Source organism: Anabrus simplex, chromosome 1 (genome assembly GCF_040414725.1).
Source record: "Anabrus simplex isolate iqAnaSimp1 chromosome 1, ASM4041472v1, whole genome shotgun sequence".
NCBI lineage: Eukaryota > Metazoa > Arthropoda > Insecta > Orthoptera > Tettigoniidae > Anabrus > Anabrus simplex.
Window position 1 is genome coordinate 1,523,045,080 of NC_090265.1, and position 22,879 is coordinate 1,523,067,958.

General features: G+C 38.1%; 1 protein-coding gene and 1 long non-coding RNA gene across 12 annotated transcripts in view; one reads left to right on the forward strand and one right to left on the reverse strand.

The window, feature by feature from the left end:
• Positions 1 to 22,879, forward strand: part of LOC137497040 (uncharacterized) — a 142,272-nt gene that overhangs the window by 37,376 nt on the left and 82,017 nt on the right. The window lies entirely within an intron of this gene.
• Positions 1,078 to 22,879, reverse strand: part of polybromo (protein) — a 618,289-nt gene continuing 596,487 nt past the window's right edge. For 9 of the 11 annotated variants that reach the window (XM_067138036.2, XM_067138039.2, XM_067138035.2 and 6 more), the window contains 3 exons: positions 12,358 to 12,444; positions 12,173 to 12,275; positions 1,078 to 1,789 (listed from right to left, as the gene is read on the reverse strand). In XM_067138036.2, the coding sequence (XP_066994137.2) occupies positions 1,573 to 1,789; positions 12,173 to 12,275; positions 12,358 to 12,444 (407 nt within the window). In that variant the 3' untranslated portion in view covers positions 1,078 to 1,572. Of the gene's footprint in view, positions 1,790 to 12,172; positions 12,276 to 12,357; positions 12,445 to 22,879 lie in introns of those variants that run through there. The other 2 variants (XM_067138037.2, XR_010858640.2) reach the window with 2 other exon arrangements.

Genomic DNA, 22,879 nt, shown 5'->3' on the forward strand with positions numbered 1-22,879 from the left:
TTGGGTAAGGAGTACAAGACGTAAATAAATAAGTCCAAAACAAAAGTAATGAAGTGCAGTCGAACGAAGGCAGTGATGCAGGAAATATTAGATTAGGAAATGAAGTCTTAAAGGAAGTGGATGAATATTGTTACTTGGGTAGTAAAATAACTAACGATGCAGAAGTGAGGAGGACATAAGATGCAGACTAGCATAAGCTTTCAAGAAAAGAAATTTGCTCCCTTCAAACATTGATATAGGAATTAGAAAGATGTTTTTGAAGACTTTCGTGTGGAAAATTCTAAATTCCCATGGAGGGAATTAGATATTTTTCACCAATAGAGCATGTCAAAAATGTCAAATGGCATTGTATGGAAGTGAAACATGGACAATAACTAGCTCAGAAAGAAAGAGAATAGAAGCTTTTGAAATGTGGTGTTACAGAAGAATGCTGAAGGTGAGATGGATAGATCGAATCACAAATGAAGAAATACTGAATCAAACTGGTGAGAGGAGATCGATTTGGCTAAATCTGACGAGAAGAAGAGATAGAATGATCGGACACATCTTAAGACACCCCGGACTTGTTCAGTTGGTTTTTGAAGTAAGTGTAGGTGGTAAGAATGGTAGGGGTAGACCAAGATATGAATATGACAAGCAGATTAGAGGAGATGTAGGATGCAATACTTACGTAGAAATGAAAAGGTTAGCACAGGATAGAGTGGCATGGAGGGTTGCATCAAACCAGTCTATGGACTGATGACTCAAACACATGGTGTTTTCTATCAAAATTACAATATGTCAAATATGGATTTCAAAAAACCCCCACCACACTGTATGTGATAGGCAAACCTAAATTAGGGTAAATCACCTCTTCAACCTTTCGCCAGAGAGGAAGTTATTAATAATCTTGACCATAGTGGCCGGTATTTGATCCGTATTGACTTGATCACAACAAATATGTACAAATATTGACACCTACATATTTGTTGTAGAGAGAAAGTTTTTTTTTTTTTTTTTTTTTTTTTTTTGCAGGCCGGTGTTATCCTACAACCTTACGAATTGTTGTGTACAGTGGGCATAATAAATAAAACTGGGTTATTCAATAACAATTTTTATTTCAAATTTGAATTCATTTTACCATAATCAACACATGTGAATATATTTTATCAGTGGTGTAGATAATTTCTAATCATTTCCAGTAAATTAAATAAGTATAAAAGATCAAAACTTTACAAAATGTTTGCCAAAGTCACACAATAAAATAAGAAATACAAAGTTACCTTAAACACTGATTCATATTAAAATACTTTCAAACAGTTCATCGATTTCTTAAAATTTCTGTAAGTATCAAAATCCAATGGTTACTCCCATGAGGTCCAGAACACACAGACTAGGTCACCATAAACAAGAGGCTACTACAACAGTAAGTATATGTAATACTGATTGTGTTGAAAGCACCTGCTTCCTTGTTATGTTTTTCTATTCAACGATAAAGGCTAGCCTCATTCTGGATGGTTGAGAAATGTCGAAATATAGAGTTGTACAAAAATGGCTACAAATAGTCGAACAAATAGTCATCAGAAAGTTGCCTTAAATAACCTTAGAAACACCCAGAGCATCACGCATCATAAAATCTCGTAGAGTCCACAGAGCATTGACAATGTTCCCATGATTTCCTACACCATTACCCAACCAATGTGCAGGCAGGCGTGTAGGGTCTGGAACAGGGGTGTTCTCCTGCGTTGCTTTCAGATGCTTCTCCCATGAACTGATGTGTTTGTTGTCAGCCTGCAGACCTTCGATATATCTGAAATAAGGTAAAAGTTTCAAAGTCTGAATACAGGCAACAAAGATTAAAATGAGAAAGGATTTGTTAATAAATTAAGGCAAAGATTTTGTCAAAACAGTGGATGATTAGAAACGTTATTACCCTCTCAACAGTCCCTTGGAATTTAAAAATCTCTGGCAATTCAATAGTCTGTTTCAGACCAACCTCTTGGCATTTTAATGATGTTTTATTTTGTAATTTGGTGGTGTAAATATAACCAAATTTTAGGTTTATATTTCCACAGAAAAAATAATTAGACTATTTAAAGCCCCGAATTTTATCAGTTGATAGACATCTTTAATTTACAACATATACATATTTACAAAGAAATTTCCTATAAAAATCTGAAGAGAATAACCAATGTGATCACATCCAGTTTTATTAGTTCTATATCAAAGCAAGTCAATGAACTATGGCATGAGTGACCCATCTATGTAGGCAACAGGAGGGCAACATTCGAGACAAAGTGGTCATTATGTTTATCAATGTGTACGTTTCCCTTTCCATAATATGCATCAACCCAATTGGTTTCCTTTCATCTGCTACATTTACTCGACAGTGTTTGTTTGCAACCATGCGGTCCCTACCCGAGTATAGCATTGCTTTCACTTACTTGTGCCAGGCTCCTCAGTTTCATATTTCCTATCCGAGCTCTCATGGTCATATCTCTCTCCTTTCCAACCCCAAAGGTATGAGGTTTGCGAGGTTTAGGGAGCCCTTTGTGACCCTTCCTTTCCTTTTGCTGATACTTTCATTTTTTCGAAGAGTTGGACCTCTTCCACTTTTTCCTCTGATCAGTGTTAGGAGAGGATGGTTGGATAGTTCCTCTTAAAACAACTATCACAACCACCTGGTCTGTTTGTCCTGTGTTTGTAAGGCTTTATTTTTATTCTACACTTTACACATCAAGACAAGATATCTACTGAATGAAGTTGATGAAGCTGCAAAGCAGAAACAAGCTTGCTTGAGATCTATAAGAAATAGGATTGCTGAGGAGTGAACCCATATACATGAAAAGGACAGTGTATGGAGATATATTTATTCTTGCTCTTTTGTGTTTCCATGTCTCTCCTTTCTGTTGCTACTTCTTTCCACTTTGACCCATCATTATGTTTGTTGTAGTTTATGATTCCATCATAATTTCTGTATTGTAATGAGCAGTTAATTGAGGAATTGGATAATTCCAATTATCATGTATTATGCAATATTTGCAGTAAATGTAATCTGAATCAAAAGGGACAAACTTAATGTTCTGATAAAGGCGTGCAGAACGTTTAATATTAAATACAGAAACTCAAAATACTTTTACAAAAGTCATTTTAAAATTGCCATTCACCTATTAAAGGTAACTTAATAATACATTTTGCTATATTTAAAATGAGCAATAACATATAGTAAACTAGTAATTTTTTAAATGAGGAACACGGGAAACTTGAAAACTGACGATGAGTGGGGTACCTACTTATTCTTTTAAATAAGGAAATCAATTAAACTTCACTTTTGTCGATATAGATGTTGATTCCCAAATGAAACCCGAAATATTTGTCCCAAATGAGTAAAGTTTATGATATCAATATAAATGGTCCGTTGTTGGACATTATAAATCCTCCAGCCAACTCATTCCTGGCTGCCAGCGCTTCGCCCCCGTGTGCTAAGTTGGGCTCATCAGTCGGTACTTAGCACATCGACTAAGACGCATGGCTAGTGCATACAGTGGAGGCCACTGTGTAGGCTACTTGGAGCCACCGGCAGTGCCAATGCACTATGTGAGACTTTGTCTCATTGCCACAAATGAATGCCTGCACTAGCCATGCGTCTTGGTGGGTGTGCTAAGTACCAACTGATGAGCCCAACTTAGCACATGGGGGCGAAGCGCTGGCAGCCAGGAATGAGTTGGCTGGAGGATTTATAATGTCCAATAACAGACCATTTATACTGGTATTATTCACTTCTGTCTTTTGAAAATCATTTACCATACTGGAGCATTTTTAACCATTTGGCATGTCTTCAGCTACCAACTCTCAGGACAGGAAAAGCTTGATTTCATTTTTCAATGTAGACATCCTTATAGAGTAGACACCCATTTATCCGGCTCAAATGGGACCAGGTCTGATCCAGACCAAAATTCCAGAAAATTCAAAAAATTTGTTAATGACATAAATAGCAGTGTTAACGCTTCATAGGCAGAAATAAATATATATATATGCTCTACATTTCTTTTTCTCTGGATGGAAATATATACATGTTCTGTTCGAATGTTGTGGCTTTAATAGCCAAAGATATACGCAAATATGCTCAGAGATGGCAAAGTTGTTCCTTCAACTCTACTGATGATGGAAATCCCCTCAGTATCTCGCAATATTTTTTCTCCTGTTAGAGTTGTGTAATACACACATAGTGTGACAATGTTTTTTTCCGCACATACTTATTATGTATTTTCATGGTTTTCTGGTGAAATGGTGTCGCAAAAATAGATTAGCAATACTGATATAGTGTCAATATTGGATGATACAAAGAAGCGTCGGATTTTAGTGTGTGATTCTGAAGTTGAAAATTCTTTCTCCAGCTCATCTGAGAGCAACAATCACTCAAGTGACAACGGCAGTGAATGAATAGATCTGATCAAGTGGTGAATATTTAAGAATAACTTAAATATTAACTATATTTAAGCGGTCTGTCTATTCAATTCATATATAATTTTTAAAATCTAGTATAGGTTTCTTTCCCCAAGGAACATCATCAGCTAGGATAAATGACACAATATATCAGATACAAAAATTACATTAATAGATTGGTAAGACAAATTAAAATACACTTTTATACACAAGACATTTAAAATAAAATATTTGCAAACTTTTTAAAAATATCAAGTCATATCTATATAGAGTAAAGTAAGAGTTTTTTCTATACATTGCTCAGAATTTTAAAAGAATGGTATTTCTGTATCGGTCATGTCCACAGTAACAAGCAAATGCACCTTTTACTTTTCTGTAATTTCTGTCTGTCTGTCTGTCTGTCTGTCTGTACACGCATCACCAGAAAACATCTGAAGAGAATTTAATGAAAACTGGTATGTAAAGTCGAGGAATGAGCCACTACAATCTAGGCTATAAATCATTTTATTCATGCTGAGCAAAATGGTAGTTTAGGGGAAGACCTAAAATTTCCGAGTCGGAAGAAAACTATAAATGTGAAGGCCTACAATATCGAAAGCTCATAAAATTGATCAACAATACAATTACATTGACCATTGTTTGTTGTGATGTACTTTGTCTCATATGCTGCCACTCATTTCCGATAGATGGGTTTACTGCTGTATACCGAGTATAACACCCTGCCTGTATATTGGCGGGTAATAGCAGAGGAGTTGGATATCTTTCTTCTCTAGCATAAAAATTTCTCTGGTTCATACATTTTCTGATATTGCTGATATGTAACACACTGGCTCATCTTAGTATTTGAGCTGTTCGATCCCTACTGATGCGGTGATTGGATTGATCAGTGTGCACAATTAACGGAATAATGGCAGAAGCTCACTTACGACCTGGTCTAGAATTACAATTTTAGCGTATTCCAAATTATAGCACCACAATTCACTAAATAACTAAAAATTCAACCCTGAAATGAGCCATATCTTAAGAAAAGCTTCCTCATCTCTTTTATTAAAATATACATTAATTTTATTTCAAATTAGCAGCCAAGAGGGGGGCACCACAATTCAATAAATGACTCAAAATTCAACCCTAAAATGAGCCGTATCTTATGAAAAGATTCTTCCTCTTCACTTTTATTAAAATCTACATTAATTTTATTTCAAATTATCAGCCAAGAGGGGAGTTCTTGCCTAGCTTGGAGGAAAAATTTGCTTTCATGTCAGATAGATTTCCCCCCGTCAGTGTAGTGACTTGAGATTTTCCAACTCATCGGGAACTCCTAGGAAACTGACAGTACAAGGGCATAGTTTTTGCCCTGGGACTCTCCACACTTCGCGCCCCTCTTGCCCCCTCCCCCAAAAATAAAAGACTGTTCACGGCTCACGGCTGTCTGGTCATTCCAGCTCTAAAACTTTGGGCTGTTAGATCGGCAGTATGGGAATCAACATCTATATCATCAGCGTACTACTGTTCGTTAAAAGTGAGAAAATGTGTGTTTTTTCGCTTGATCGAGTATTTTATGTGAAAGCATTGCCTTTAATCGCGCCATGCCTACTGGCATCATTGTAATGACCTATGTTGATATCAGTTGGGAAAAGCACTAAGGCAGTCTTTCTGAGGATATAAAAGTGAGAGTCTGCCATTATAATGAAAATTCACCAACTTGGTTGTGGCTGACGGTAGGCAAGAGGGTCTAAAATGAAAATTCCCTAACCCAGTCATCACATAAAAAATATGTTTTGTGACTTCCCTGTCAAGTTTGTAGGGCAACGTTAAGACCTATGCAATTTAATACAATCTTACTCACAACGTGTACACTACCTAACCTAGAATTTTGTATACAATGCAGAATTCCGTAGCAAATAATAATAAAATTGATGTGAATTGTTCATTAAAATTCTTGATGACAAAGTTCATGGAAAGTAATATTTTGCATTCAATACAAAGGAACAAATGGTCTTTTTTCTAACCCTTCAAAAATCTGGTAACTTCTGCCATATTTGATCCCACAATCTTAGGATCCAGAGGATGATGCTCTACCACTGATCCACTAGGCTTAATTACAGTTTAGAATTGTGTAATACTTGTGTATTCCTTTCGGTATTCAGTAATTAACAGCAGTTTTTATCCTGTTAGGGTGTTGTACGATAAAAATACAGTACGAATAAGTAGTATTGTAGTGGTCATATATTAATTACCTTATTGTCGTGTGATCTTTAAGTACTATCCCAGACAATATATCCCTCTGTTCATTTTTTTGCACATAAGATATTTTATTATTCCTTTTCTTTTCATTTTTTCCCGTAAAGAATGGCTAAGGAGTGCAAGTGTAGGAACTGTGGGTGTGGCAAGGCATTGAGGGGTATGAGGGAAGAGTTTGAGGGAGACAATTAGGATTCTCACAGACAGGAAGAAAGATAGGCCTCCCTCAAACAACGTACAGGTTACAGTAGGTGTACAAGAGGGAGGGGAAGAAAAAAGGGGGGGAGGGTTGTAGAAGGCAGGTGGCCTAATGTTCTAAGGGGAAAGAGATTGCAGGCTAAGGGCTCTATTCAGGATCAGAATTCAGGACAAGTGTCTGTGCAAAATCAGTATGAGTCACTCCAGGTAGAACAACAGAGGGAAGATGAGGAACAGGGAACTGTTGCTGAGATGTGTGGAAGTAGGAGGAAGGGAAAAGGTAGGAAAGGAAATGTAGAGTAGAGGATAGGAAAAGACAGGTGGAACAGGGTCATGGGGGAGAGAAAAGGGAGGAGGAAGTAGCTTCTGCAGCTATCAGGAAGGACAGGGCTGACCAGGAGGGGAGGGGATCAAATGAGGTGGGTAGGGTTGAGGCTCTGGTCATGGGGGATTCCATCGTTAGACATGTGGGGAAAGTGTGTGGAGGAAAGGGAACCAGGGCAGAGTGTTATCCAGGAATTAGGTTGAGGCATGTGTTGAGGAAAGTAGAAGAGAGGGAGGAGGGGAAGGAGAAGGTGGTAGTCTTTCACGTTGGTACCAACAATGTAAGGCAAGCTGATATAAGTACCAACATAGTTGGATAGTTCACTTAAACTGCAGTGGTACATGTAAGTTAGAAAATTTGTTTAGAAGGGTTATAGGGAAGTACATTCAGGGAAACGGGGTGGCCTAGGGAGCGGTGATAAGGGAACAGGGAACTGGAAATCAAGTAGGGATGACATAAAAATGTTAGTGTTGAACTGTAGAAGTATTGTAAAGAAAGGAATAAAATTAAGTAATTTAACAGATATATTTACCAGATATTGTAATACGAGTTGAATCATGGCTGAGAAATGATATAATGGATGCAGAAATTTTCTCAGTATTACAAATTTTAGTGAAAAATGGAAGGGTATGTATAGGTATTTTAAGGCAGAAACAGGTTTCAAGAAGGACATTCCAGGAATACTTAATGAACAAGGGGAGTGTGTATGTGAGGATCTTCAAAAGGCAGAAGTATTCAGTCAGCAGTATGTAAAGTTTGTTGGTTACAAGGATAATGTCCAGATAGAGGACGAGACTAATGCTAAAGAATAATTAAAATTGACATATGACAACAATGACATTTATAATAAGATACAAAAGTTGAAAACTAGGAAAGCGGCTGGAATTGATCATATTTCTGGGGATATACTAAAGACAATGGGTTGGGATATAGTACCATATCCGAAGTACTTATTTGATTATTGTTTGGTTGAAGGAGCTATACCAAATGAATGGAGAGTTCCTATAGTAACCCCTGTGTATAAAGGAAAGGGTGATAGACTTAAAGCTGAAAATTACAGGCCAGTAAGTTTGACATGCGTTGCATGTAAGCTTTGGGAAGACATTCTTTCTGATTATATTAGACATGTTTGCAAAATTAATAACTGGTTCGATAGAAGGCAATTCGGTTTTAGGAAAGGTTATTCCACTGAAGCTCAACTTGTAGGATTCCAGCAAGATATAGCAGATATCTTGGATTCAGGAGGTCAAATGGACTGTGTTGCGATTGACCTGTCAAAAGCGTTTGATAAGATGGATCATGGGTGACTACTGGTAAAAATGAGTGCAACTGGACTAGACAAAAGAGTGACTGAATGAGTGCTATATTTCTAGAAAACAGATCTCAGAGAATTAGAATAGGCAAAGCTTTATCTGACCCTGTAATAATTAAGAAGGGAATTCCTCAAGGCAGTATTATTGGACCTTTATGTTTTCTTATATATATAAATGATATGAATAAACAGGTGGAATCGGAGGTAAACCTTTATGCAGATGATGTTGTTCTGTATAGAGTAATAAATAAGTTACAAGATTGTGAGCAAGTGCAACGTGACCTCGATAATGTTGTGAGATGGACGGCAGGCAATGTTATGTTGATAAACGGGGTTAAAAGTCAGGTTGTGTGTTTCACAAATAAGAAAAGTCCTCTCAGTTTTAATTACTGCATTGATGGGGTGAAAGTTCCTTTTGGGGATCATTGTAAGTATCTAGGTGTTAATATAAGGAAAGATCTTAATTGATGTAATCACATAAATATGACTGTAAATAAAGGGTACAGATCTCTGCACATGGTTATGAGGGTGTTTAGGGGTTGTAGTAAAGGTGTAAAGGATAGGGCATATAACTCTCTGGTAAGACCCCAACTAGAGTACGGTTCCAGTGTATGGAACCCTCACCAGGATTACCTGATTCAAGAGCTAGAAAAAATCCAAAGAAAAGCAGCTCGATTTGTTCTGGGTGATTTCCGACAAAAGAGTAGCCTTACTAAAATATTGCAAAGTTTGCGCTGGGAAGAATTGGGAGAAAGAAGACGAGCTGCTCGACTAAGTGGTATGTTCCAAGCTGTCAGCGGAGAGATGGCGTGAAATGACATTAGTAGACGAATAAGTTTGTGTGGCGTCTTGGAAGGATCACAATATGAAGATAAAGTTGAAATTCAAGAGGACAAATTGGGGCAAATATTCATTTGTAGGAAGGGGAGTTAGGGATTGGAATAACTTGCCAAGGGAGATGTTCAATAAATTTCCAATTTCTTTGCAATCATTTAAGAAAAGGCTAGGAAAACAACAGATAGGGAATCTGCACCCTGGGCAGGCTATTTGCCTCTAAGTGAAGTATTTCAAGTCCAACCTCAATCAGTGGGCCTTTCTGACAAAGAATTAGTCATATAACGTCAAGTATTGTGGAGATACTATTGCTGGATTGCATTTCAATTAATAAACCAATGGGGAAGGGGTGCTCTTGCCTATACCAATCTGCACACAAAAACTCTCTAGTCAAAGTAAATTCAGGTTCACATACCCATGCTTCTTTTTCATTCACAAGTATAACAAAATAGCATTCTTAAACAGACTCTTTTTACATCAGAAGGATTTCATTAACAACACAAAAATCTTTTATTTCTAAAATTATTCATTTGAATAATAAATGAAAATCATTTGAGAATACACTAGAGTCCCGTTAATCCGAACCCTGTTAATCCAAAAGTTTGGTTAATCCGAACTGAAATATTCCATTTAAAAAAATATCCTTATTGAAATGAAAGGACATATTATAGAATGAAGATTTACTTGCATTTTATTAGTCATATTTTACTAGAATAACTTAATGTAAACATCATTACACATCATAAACCATCAATCACTGGTCATTTATCTTTACAAAGTCTGTTAGTTTCTTTTACCGTAGTGATTGGAACCTACTCAAAGATGCAGTGTTAAACCAGCGTCTCATAAACATCACATAAGTGGGCGTAGCAGCGGAGTGTTGCTCGACGTAGCGTACGGCAAGTTCTAAGGCGGCTGTGGCATCTGAATGTGATACTAGTTGTTCACTGTCGTCCTCTTCATTGTCACTCTGTTACTCATCAACTCCAGATTCTTTCTCCACCATAGTTAGAATTTCTTAATCTGTTTGTAACTGATGACAGTCAGCTTCCATCCACTCGCTAATGTCATTTTCATGGTCGTTTTCTCCTCTACAGGTTCTTAACTACCCTACTGTAATTTTATACAGTATTTTATTAATGTAACTGCTAAAGAATGGACATTTCAAATTACAGTATGTACTGTACTGTATTGTAGAAACTATTTTCCTCAGGTGGTTGAGGCGCTGGCCTTCTGACCCCAACTTGGCAGGTTCGAACCTGGCTCAGTCCAGTGGTATTTGAAGGTGCTCAAATACGTCAGCCTCGTGTAAGTAGATTTACTGGCTCGTAAAGGAACTCTTGCGGGAGAAAATCCCGACACCTAGATGTCTCCGAAAACCGTAAAAGTAGTTAGCGGGACGCAAAAACAGTAACATTATTATTAGAAAATATTTTCTGGTTAATCCGAAAATTTCATAATCTGAACAGACTCCGGTCCCAATTAGTTCGGATTAACGAGACTCTACTGTAATTCTCAGGAATTTTGTTGTGTCACTGAATCATCTTAAATTTAAAAGATCATTTATCTTAGAATTAGAATTTTAAGAGAGAGTTAAAAACAGAAATATTATCTACATATACAGTCTGGATAAATCGGATATCTAGCTTAATGGGATCCAGATAAACAGGGGTATACTGTTTTCTAATTGTAAGTAAATAACATTTGAGGATTTTCAGTCATTTGGGAATGATTGTTCTCAGTCAACTTCCAAGACAGGACACTAGTTGCGTGCATGTTTTTTTTTTTTTTTTTTTTTTTTAAGCCTAGGCTTCAAATGCTCTAATATTGCCAAGCCAGAAAAAAAGTGAAATGTGACTGCTTAAAAATGTCCCAAGCCCCTAAAACTTATCAACAATAACATTACATTGACTGATCATTATTGTTAGTTGAGGTGTGCTCTATCTCTTCTCCACTGGATGGCATTATTGCTACAATTACAAAACTAACCTGAGAATTCAACAGCTAGTTAACCGTTGACAATGAAGGGAATAATTCTATCTTTTACGTAGGCTGTTATTAAACTTTTGGTTTCTGTTGTGCCTTTATTTTATTTTTTTTGTTGCATATTTTCATTTCTCTATTCACCATTTAACTTCAGACAAGTACCGGTACACCTCCAAATAAATTTACTTTCTTAAAAATTTCAAGGATGTATTATATTTTTTCTGCTCTTATAGTATGTTATGTTTAAATTCACAGTGACTAACATGTTTTCATATCAGAGGAATGGAGTATGGAACAGAGCAATACATACCGAAATACGAGGGGTGCTCAATATATAATGCAACACATTTTATTTCTCGGCCAATTTCGGTTTTTTTAAAATTGGAATTTCGGTTGCGACATCTTTGCATATTTCTGCTTTTTCTCGTAGAGTTTCATTAATTTCAGATAGGTGGCAGCGTTATAACTAGCCTTCAACATGATGTCTGTAACGGAGGTGTGTACCAAACAGAAAGCAGTTATTGAGTTTATTTTGGCAGAAAACCAGGGCATCACAGATATTTATAGGCACTTGCAGAATGTCTATGGGGATCTGACAGTCGACAAAGCAAGGTGAGCCTTCTCCACAACAATGCAAGACTTCAATGGTAAAGAATAAAGGTTTAGTTGGTAATATACCTGGGTGTGAGATATTGTTTTGCGAAGCATGGCATACGTTCAAAACCATGTTCCCCTAATTTTTTTTTTTGAACTGTGTATATACTGAACTTCCTTCGTAATAATTCAGATAAAGTTTTCCAACATGACAATGATTAATGATGAGATCATCAGTTGATAATCATTACACTTACTTGATGTATGCTTCTGAATGCAAGAGGCGCTGTGGCCGGGGTGGAACACTAACAAATAGTGGTTCCATAGGACGCTGATTAGATGGTGCAACCATATTCATGCCTGCAACCGATGAAAATTAAGTCTTAGAATATGAAACACATCAGAAGTATAAAGCTAAAGATACAATGCAGAACCAACTTACCACTACTAGAAAACTGAGCAAGAGGTGATGGTGTCTGACGTGAGAACACCTGTTGGGTTGCAGACAGAGCCTGGGTAGCATTACTCACTGAAACAGACACACCATCATGCACTGCCATGTTAGTGAGTTAGTTCTTTTTAATACAATACCAACTGCTACTTTGTTTTCATACAACACAAATATATAGAGCATAAACATTTCTTGTGGTGGATATATAATAAAACCTGAAGGCAAAAATTCTCTACCCACAACTCCACATGTTTCCATCCAAACACAACTCTGAACTTACAACGACTGAAAGGCACGTTTATCTGATTAACTGAAAAAATGATTTTATACACATACATATAACGTGCAACTTGTCGATTGGATAGTAACACATAAAAAAAATGGGTTTTCAAAACATTGTAGTAAAAAATGTAATGATATAGACTTCCACCATTACTATCTAATGGAAATGTGTTGTCTTGAAGGGTTGCACTCTGACAACTGTTATAATTCAATAGCAGGCAGGCTTCATCACGAGTCTAGTGGTCATATTTATTTGACAGAGTATTTGGGAGATAAGAGAGTTCGAGCCCCATCATTGGCAGCCCAAAAAGATGGCATCGCAATACCTCGATTAAAGTGGTGGCTGCTACCTTCCCACTCCTAGCCCTTTCTTATATAATGTCACCCAAAAAACTACCTGTATTACAGCAACATTAAACTGAAAGGTTAAAAAATATGAAGAAATCCAGAAGGATTTAATATTTTCTTAATATGCGGATGCACAAGCATTTACTGCACAGTCTGGGCGCATGAAAAAATACCTGTAATACCATGGCTGAGCTGCAGGATAGGTAAAAGTACTGAGCTAGATTCAGTTTCAGTGGAGGCTTTTTCCACATGTAATTTGATAGGTGGTAGTCAGAACATTGGTTTTCATTGTGGTCCGGATAGTTCAGTGCACGTTCAGCTATGGCAGATTTTTCAGATGACAATGACGCATGTGCTCCCTTTTCCAGTGTTACACTTGGCAATACTTAAATACATCTTCCTGCATTAATAAGGATTGGAAGAAACTTCGGAGCTGAAGAAGGGGTCCCATAGATCCTTGGCTGTACATAGGCTATTTGTGTGGCGGTGGTAAAGACAGTATTGATTCCATACTTCTTAAGAACATTGCTGATCTGTTTGGAAGGGGATAGTAGTGAAGGTATATAAGCTGTTTCCTCGTGTGTATTGAGGTCTCTCTTTGGGTGATGTGAGGGCTGAGAGGTTCTTACAATATATTCTTAGCTGGCTATTTGCCTGGAGTGTCATTAAAAGAGGCTCAGTTTCCTAAGAGTATAGCTCAGATTCATTGAATCAATTAATTAAAAAATCTGATTAACTGATCAATGTACTTTAACCAACTAATCGAACCGGTTAAAACTGTAGTGTGGGGAAGGAAAAATAATTGTTTTGTGTGGCACAAAACCTGTGTATTGTATTACTTGTCACTTTGTGTGCAAGCCTCAGCTGTTGTATGATTGAAAGGTCATTAAAGTAAGCTGATGTTCATGTCTTTCTTTCAGGAAGGTAAAAGAAATAATACCTTCTTGGTTGCTTTTTTTTTTTTTTTAAACACAAGGGTTATGACCGTTGCTTTTACAAACTATTGGAAAGGAAATACCAGACAGGCTACCATAGTATATTCGCAGACCTTTACGAAACACAGTCAGGTAGCATAATGGGTAGGGGTGGGGAAGGCATTTGAAGGGACTGCCATTAAGGATTTTCCAGGAATTTCCAGATAATGTAATGGACAGATACCAGTTGTCAGAAAGAAACAGTAAAAAAAAATTGACAACTTCTACTGCAGTTCATGTATGGTTGTTATGTGGAAGACAGTATATGTTCACATTCAGGGTTTGTTAAACTCACAACGATCCCATGCTGTGTCATGATCAGTCGCACTGTATACCACAAGACATAATACAAAAACAAGGCTAACAGGGAATGTGTGGACAGAAAGACAGGAAATCCCAGCAGGGAATTCCCAGAGCAGCAATTAGCAGCTACTGAAAAGTGTGGGTCAATGGAGCTTTATCCTTTAAGAAACATGATCTGATAAAAGACTAGTATATATCACAGATACGGCATCAAGAGGTTTTATAGGGAGCTTTGAATTCTTGCACTTACCATCGTCCCTCTAGAGACACGGTAACAAAAAATTGACAAGTTGTATGAAATACATACATACATACATACATACATACATTATCATTATAGACTGTTATGCCTTTCAGCGTTCAGTCTGCAAGCCTCTGAGAATTTACTAAACGTCGCCACAATCCTCGATTTGCAACTAGTGTTGTGGCCTCATTTAGTTCTATACCTCTTATCTTTAAATCGTTAGAAACCGAGTCTAACCATCGTCATCTTGGTTTCCCTCTACTTCTCTTACCCTCCGTAACAGAGTCCATTATTCTCCTAGGTAACCTATCCTCCTCCATTCGCCTCACATTACCCCACCACTGAAGCCGGATTATGCGTACAGCTTCATCCATCGAGTTCATTCCTAAATTAGCCTTTATCTCCTCATTCCGAGTACCCTCCTGCCATTGTTCCCACCTGTTTGTACCAACAATCATTCTTGCTACTTCCATGTCTGTTACTTCTAACTTATGAATAAGATATCCTGAGTCCACCCACCTCTCGCTCCCGTAAAGCAAAGTTGGTCTGAAAACAGACCGAAGTAAAGATAGTTTCGTCTGGGAGCTGACTTCCTTCTTACAGAATACTGCTGATCGCAACTGCGAGCTCACTGCATTAGCTTTTACTACACCTTGATTCAATCTCACTTACTATATTACCATCCTGGGAGAACACACAACCTAAATACTTGAAATTATCGACCTGTTCTAGCTTTGTATCACCAATCTGACATTCAATTCTGTTGAATTTCTTACCTACTGACATCAATTTAGTCTTCGAGAGGCTAATTTTCATACCATACTCATTGCACCTATTTTCAAGTTCCAAGATATTAGACTGCAGGCTTTCGGCACAGTCTGCCATTAAGACCAAGTCGTCAGCATAGGCCAAACTGCTTACTACATTTCCACCTAACTGAATCATTCCCTGCCATTTTATACCTTTCAGCAGATGATCCATGCAAACTACGAACAGCAAAGGTGAAATATTACAGCCTTGTCTAACTCCTGTAAGTACCCTTAACCAAGAACTCATTCTACCATCAATTCTCACTGAAGTCCAATTGTCAACATAAATGCCTTTGATTGATTTTAATAATCTACCTTTAATTCCATAGTCCCCCAGTATGGCTAACATCTTTTCCCTCGGTACCCTGTCATATGCCTTCTCTAGAACTACGAAACATAAACACAACTGCCTATTCCTCTCGTAGCATTTTTCAATTACCTGGCGCATATTGAAAATTTGATCCTGACAGCCTCTCTGTGGTCTGAAACCACACTGGTTTTCATCCAACTTCCTCTCAACGACTGATCGCACCCTCCCTTCCAAGATGCCAGTGAATACTTTGCCTGGTATACTAATCAATGAGATACCTCGATAATTGTTGCAATCCTTCCTGTTCCCTTGCTTATAGATAGGTGCAATTACTGCTTGTATCCAATCTGAAGGTACCTTACCAACACTCCATGCTAATTTTACTACTCTATGAAGCCATTTCATCCCTGCCTTCCCACTAAACTTCACCATTTCAGGTCTAATTTCATCTATTCCTGCCGCCTTATGACAATGGAGTTTATTTACTATCCTTTCCACTTCCTCAAGCATAATTTCACCAACATCATTTTCCTCCTCCCCATGAGCTTGGCTGTTTGCAACACAACCATGATGATTTCCTTTTACATTGAGAAGATGTTCAAAATATTCCCTCCACCTCTCCAGTGATTCCCTGGGATCTACTATGAGTTCACCTGAATTACTCAAAACACTGTTCATTTCCTTTTTCTCTCCCTTCCTAAGATTCTTTATTACTGTCCAGAAAGGTTTCCCTGCTGCTTGACCTAGCCTTTCCAGGTTATTACCAAAATCTTCCCATGACTTCTTTTTGGATTCAATAACTATTTGTTTCGCTCTGTTTCTTTCATCTACGTGCAAAGCCCTGTCTGCCTCGGCCCTTGTTTGGAGCCATTTCTGATAAGCCTTCTTTTTACGTTTACAGGCTACTCTCACTTCACCATTCCATCGAGATGTTCGCCTTTTCCCATCTTTACACACAGTTGTTCCTAGGCATTCCCCTTGCTGTGTCTACTACAGCATCCCTGTATGTCACCCATTCACTTTCTATATCCTGAACCTGCTTACTGTCTACTGTTCGAAACTTCTCACTAATCATATCCATGTACTTCTGTCTAATTTCCTCGTCCTGGAGATTTTCTACCCTTATTCGTTTGCAGACAGATTTCACTTTCTCTACCCTAAGCCTAGAGATACTTAGTTCACTACAGATCACTTAGTGGTCTGTATCATTGAAAAATTCGCGAAAAACTCGTACATTCCTAACAGATTTCCTGAATTCAAAGTCTGTTAAGATATAGTCTATTATGGATCTGGTACCCCTAGCCTCCCATGTGTAGCGGTGAATAGCCTTATGCTTGAAGAATGTATTCGTAACAGCTAAACCCATACTAGCACAGAAGTCCAGCAAACGCTTCCCATTTCCATTAGCTTCCATATCTTCCCCACATTTACCAATCACCCTTTCGCATCCTTCAGTTCTATTCCCAACTCTCGCATTGAAATCGCCCATTAGCACTATTCTATCCTTGCTGTTGACTCTGACCACGACGTCACTCAATGCTTCACAAAACTTGTCAACTTCATCCTCATCCTCACCCTCACATGGTGAATACACGGACACAATTCTTGTCCTAATTCCTCCAACTGACAAATCTACCCACATCACTCGCTCATTTACATGCCTAACAGAAACTATGTTGCGTGCAATGGTATTCCTGATAAAGAGTCCTACCCCAGACTCTGCCCTTCCCTTTCTAACACCCGTCAAGTACACTTTATAATCTCCTATCTCTTCCTCATTATCTCCCCTTGCCCGAAAGTCACTTACTCCTAGCACATCCAGATGCATCCTCTTTGCTGACTCAGCCAGTTCTACCTTCTTTCTTCCATAAGCCCCATTAATATTGATAGCTTCCCATCGAATTCCATTTCGTTCGCCAAGATGTTTCCAAGGAGTCCCTCGCCTGTCAAATGGGAGTGGGACTCCATTACTCCCATAGGTCCGAGGCTTGCTTAAAGTGTTCTGAGCTCGGTAAATTCATGATTTTAGATGAACTGAAACAAGCAGAATTTGTTAGTCTCACAGGGGACTTTTGGTCTTCCATATCTAGCCGTAGCTACTTGGATTGATTCAAATTGAGAATATATCGTAAATCATCCTTACAAGTTAAACATGTTACAGAAAACCACAATGCTGCTAACTGCACAGAAGAGTGTGAAATTGTAGTTAACTGTTTGCACTGACAATGCAAGAATATCATTCTAGGAGTTGAAAGCATGAAGCGTGACAATTTACAGTGTGTAACCCACACTCTACCATTCAGTTTAAATAAAGTTATCAATGATGCTGCTATTGGAACATTACTTTCAAAATGCAGGGAAATAGTGGATGCTTGTATGTTTTTTATTTTTACAACTGGCTTTACGTTGAACTGACACAGATAGGTCTTAAAGTGATGATGTGGGATAGGAAAGGGCTAGGAGTGGGAAGGAAGCAGTTGTGGCCTTAATTAAGGTACAGCTCCAGCATTTGCCTGGTGTGAAAATGGGAAACCATGGTAAACCATCTTCAGGTCTGCCAACAGTGGGGTTCAAACCCACAATCTCCCGATTTCGAGCTCAAAGCTGTGCGCCCCTAATCGCACGGCCAACTCACTTGTAAATTAGAACAGGACATAGTTACTTGATGGAATAGCATCTATTTCATGTTCAAAAGCTTTATGGAAGATAAAAGGGGTAGTATAGACATTCTATTGACCCATTCTTCTAATATCAAACCTTTAACAACAATTGAATGGGAGATGATAGAAAAAATGATAGTGTATCTTAAACCATACTTAGAAATATCAGACCCTCTTGATGGTAGCAAATAAGTGATGGGTAGTATTGCCAGAAATAACATACTTGAAATTATCTTTACGTTGCTCCAATGTCAATCTTTGGTACACAGGTAGATTTAAAAGGACTCTTGTAGAAGATTTAATGGCTATTATAAGTGATTGGTGAAATGTGAAGACATACCAGGAAACTATTGCTCTTGATCCTAAATACCTTAGATGTATTGAGAAAAACGACAGGGAATCCACGTGGAATAGAATTCTGGAGAGATACATGGACAGAGTACAAGTTCTAGTAAAATCATGCAGCAAGAAGAGGAAACAGAATTTTGAAAACGATTAAGACAAACAGGATCTAGTCATGCCATTTAAGTTTCGAGTTCACCACTTATGATGGAGATTGTTGTCTACAAGTCGGCGGTGGAACTAGATGACTTTGCAGACCCTCTGCAATTGAGGAAATTCCAGCTTCCACATCTGGCAATTGGTCTCAATTGCTTCACATTCCAGCACCTGCAGTTCCTTGTGGGATAGAGTTCAGTGATACTAGAAATACTATTGCTACGAGAAGTTCAGCCCTTAGTTCTGAACATGTCAACGTACTGACATGTTTGCCTGGAGCAAGGAGGCATATTTGTAAGTAATTGTTAGCCTCACAGTTTCAAACTTTTGTATCTTTAAAACATCAATATTAAAATATATTTAAAATATGAACTGCCTTTTCACTTTTTTATTACTTGCGTGCCACCAATATATTAAAATTTAAAATAAAAAAATGTCTTCTTTATAACATACTAAATTAGGAAAACATATTATGCCAGGTATTCTCGAACTTGTAGTGTATGAAACCGATTAAAATGTGATTGAAGTCATTCGATTAACTGATTAACATTTTCGATTGGTTGACACTCTGATATATATATAAAAAAAAAAAAAAAAATAAATTGTTACGGGGATACCCGTGGACCAGCAGAGGTGAAAGAAGGTGCCGGGGGGAATGGGTCTAACTACCAAATCAAAGTTAATTTAAAACTGTAACAAAGGTTATATTTTTTCTTTAAAAAAAAAAAAAAAAGGAAGTAACAATGTAACAGGTACCAGTAGCAATAAACAAGTCTAGGAAAGACAAGATTGGTGGTATAAACAGAACTTGGACTTCAAGCCCTCACTTTACACTTCCTGAGCTACACACTTAACTTTACAAAGATCATAACCTTACTTGCGGGCAGAAATCCCCTAATACCTGGAGCACTGGCTCCCAACTCACAATATTAAGGCTTCAAAAGGCATTCAGTAATCTTACTTTGAAAAAGAGCTAAGAGGCTCTCAGTTTTCAAGCCTATTCAAGGCAACACCAAAAATATCTTACATCTATTGGCCTTCCATGGCCCAGCTTACAAAATTGAAACAGCGGTATCTTGTACCCAACCAATAGCGCCTTCGTGTAAAAGAAATAACAGTTAAATAAATGGCCCGAACACAAAATGAAAGGAGGCGAATACTTGCACTCCTCAATGTGACTTCTTAAAACCTAAGAGGCACTAGGCTGATGAAACAAGGGCTATCCCCCCCCACAGAGAGAGAGAGAGAGAGAGAGAGAGTGTGTGTGTGTTAGATGTTGATCAAATGGCCAAGAGAGGAGAAAATCTGCAGTTTATAAAAGCTCGGGGAAGGTTTGAGACCTTTCATGAATAAATTAGCCACACCCGCTCAATTTTATTGGCTACCTTAAGTTACACACCAAATCGAAGAAGCCTGTGATAGGCTGAAAATTAATTACAGAAATTAGGGATTGGCTGAATTCAAAACTGGCAGAAAGAAAAGATCAATATTGCCAACACAAAATAGAATGAACGAAATTTAGTAAAGAAAAACTTATGAATACAAAATTTCTTCAAAAAGGTTCCTTCACTTCGCACCAGGGTGCATGATCATAGTTTTTTAGCAGAGACATCTATGAGAGAATGTCCAAACTTCTTGATGAATGGAAAACAAAAACAAGTAGAAATTCACACAGTTCTGGAAACTTCACAATAACAAATTTACGTCACATTACTGTAGCGACATCTTCTGAGTAAAGGTTTAAGTAGGTCTAGTCTCAAGTTCACTGTTCCTCCTGTAGAGGAGTTCTATCATGCGCAACATTTAAATGTGCGGCATAGAGGTGTACCTCCCGGCAACAACAACAACAACAACAACAACAACAACAACAGTTTCTATCCTATCAAAAATGTTTGCAGTTTTCAGAGATGCTGATGTCCCAGAATTTTGTCTTGCAGGAATTTTTTACCTGCCAATAAATCTACAGACACATGGCTGGTGTATTTGAGCACAATCAAATACCACTGGACTGAGCCCTTAATTGAACCTGCCGACTTGAGCTCGGCAGGTCAGCACAATCTTGTCCGAGCTAGTCAGCCCAGCTATTGGTGTAACCAAACAGGGTCTTAATATTTATTGCTACAGGTTTGTGTGTCTTAACTATACAAGAGGAGGTCAATTGTCAATTTCATCTGAATACCTGACTGTCTTGATTTAATCTCCTGTCACGTAGATTTAGGTGATACTACCCTGCCTGTCCTAAAAAGCAACTCCCTAAGAGCTCACAACAGCAGAGTGAGGGTCGGTGACCACAGGGTTCCTAGCCGAGACTGACATTGCTCCCATTAACTTGTGCCAGGCTTCTCACTTTCATCTTTTTCATCTGACTTGCATTTTCTTGTTCTCTTATGAGCCTGACAATATTGGATTTGTGAGACCATGGGAGTTAATCACTTTCACACCCATTCTTTGAAAAAGTTTGACTGCTTTCTTTTTCTCTGCTGATAAAAGAGGATAATGGATACTTAGTTGTACAATACTTCCTCTTAAAATGATAATCACCACCACCACCCTTCAAAATGCCACTGCAGTCTAGTAGCAGCAGACATCAACACATTTCCCCCTGTAATTTTTAAAATATATTTTGAAGCACCCAATAGCTCTCAAAAATCATTTCAAAAATCCAAGAATGAGTTCATCTTAATTATGCAAAAGATGGCAAACTATTCCCTCAACAAAAACCCAGCTTAGGGATGGGGTCTTCTTGCAGTACAACGGTTATGCTGGAAGTTTCTAGCAGGAACCATGAACATTTATTTATTTACAAAAAACTGTTGCAACGTCCCAAAATACTATACAACAGCACTTATACACTTTTTTAGTCTTTGGAATCATTAAAAAAAGTATTCAGTTCAGGCTTCTCCATCTAAAGAAAATTGCTGCCCTTGATTTTCTTTTGGTTTTTGGGAACAAGAAAATACAGGGTACCAGGTGAGGTGAATAGGGTGGGTGTGGCAACACTCACACTTCTTCATTTTCCAGAAAAATTGCAGTCCTTGCAGCTCTGTGAGCCGAAGCATTGTCATGGTGGAGCAGATAATGTCCCAGCTTCGATTTTAGATTTCTAAGTGGTTATGACTTTGGACAGACATTCATTCACATACCACTTGATATTAACAGTCACAGTGGTCAGATGACCTGTTTTATTGAAGAATGTTCTTTCCAGAACAGTGACTCCTTATTTTCACGGGCAAGCCATCATCTAGAAAGCGTCAAAGAGAAGACTCCCTCTTGGCTTTGGGATCATAATGATACACCCAACTTTGGTCACCTGTTACAACATTTTAGGTGCCCTTGGACCATTGTCCATAAACCTCTTCACCCTAGTGTCCTTTTGGGACTCTTGTCAGAGAGTGGGGCACCCAACGAGCACATTGCTTCATGAACTATGGTTTGTGCTGCAGTAGACCCAATATTTAGGATCCTTTCCATTGTTGAAAACTTAATGTGAAGATATCCTTTAACATCTTCCTTACAGCATCAACATTTTCTCAGGTCAATGCCGCTGGTAGGAGGCTGGAGTGAAGCTCATTTTCAGGAGACTTCCGTCCTCTGAAAATTCACGCTAAAGATTTCAGAACTGGTTCTAGAAGGGGGCAATCTCACAAAAAACACACAGCAATGATGAATGGGATTGTTTGGCAGTCAGCAATTTTTTATAATCATACTAGATCATCGCATGAAAATCATGTCGTGACAGGAACACAATGTCTGACTTACAAGTGCAGTCTTTCACCTCGTTGATACCTGATTTTGTGGAGGTGGGCATGCCTCAGGCAGAGGTTTTAGGGGTGGAAACATTTGAATGTAAGCAACATTACTGTCCTAGAATTAATGGTTTTGACACTGCTACAAACTTTCGGCATAGCCCTCGTATGCCCAGGTCTTCCCATACTGTAAATACTATCGTAACTTCATACTTCCACTTGTATTATTATTGTTATTACAAGTTGTTTAATGTCGCACCAACACAGATAGGTCTTATGCGATGATGGGATAGGAAAGGGCTAGGAGTGGGAAGAAAGCAGTGGCCTTAATTAAGGTAC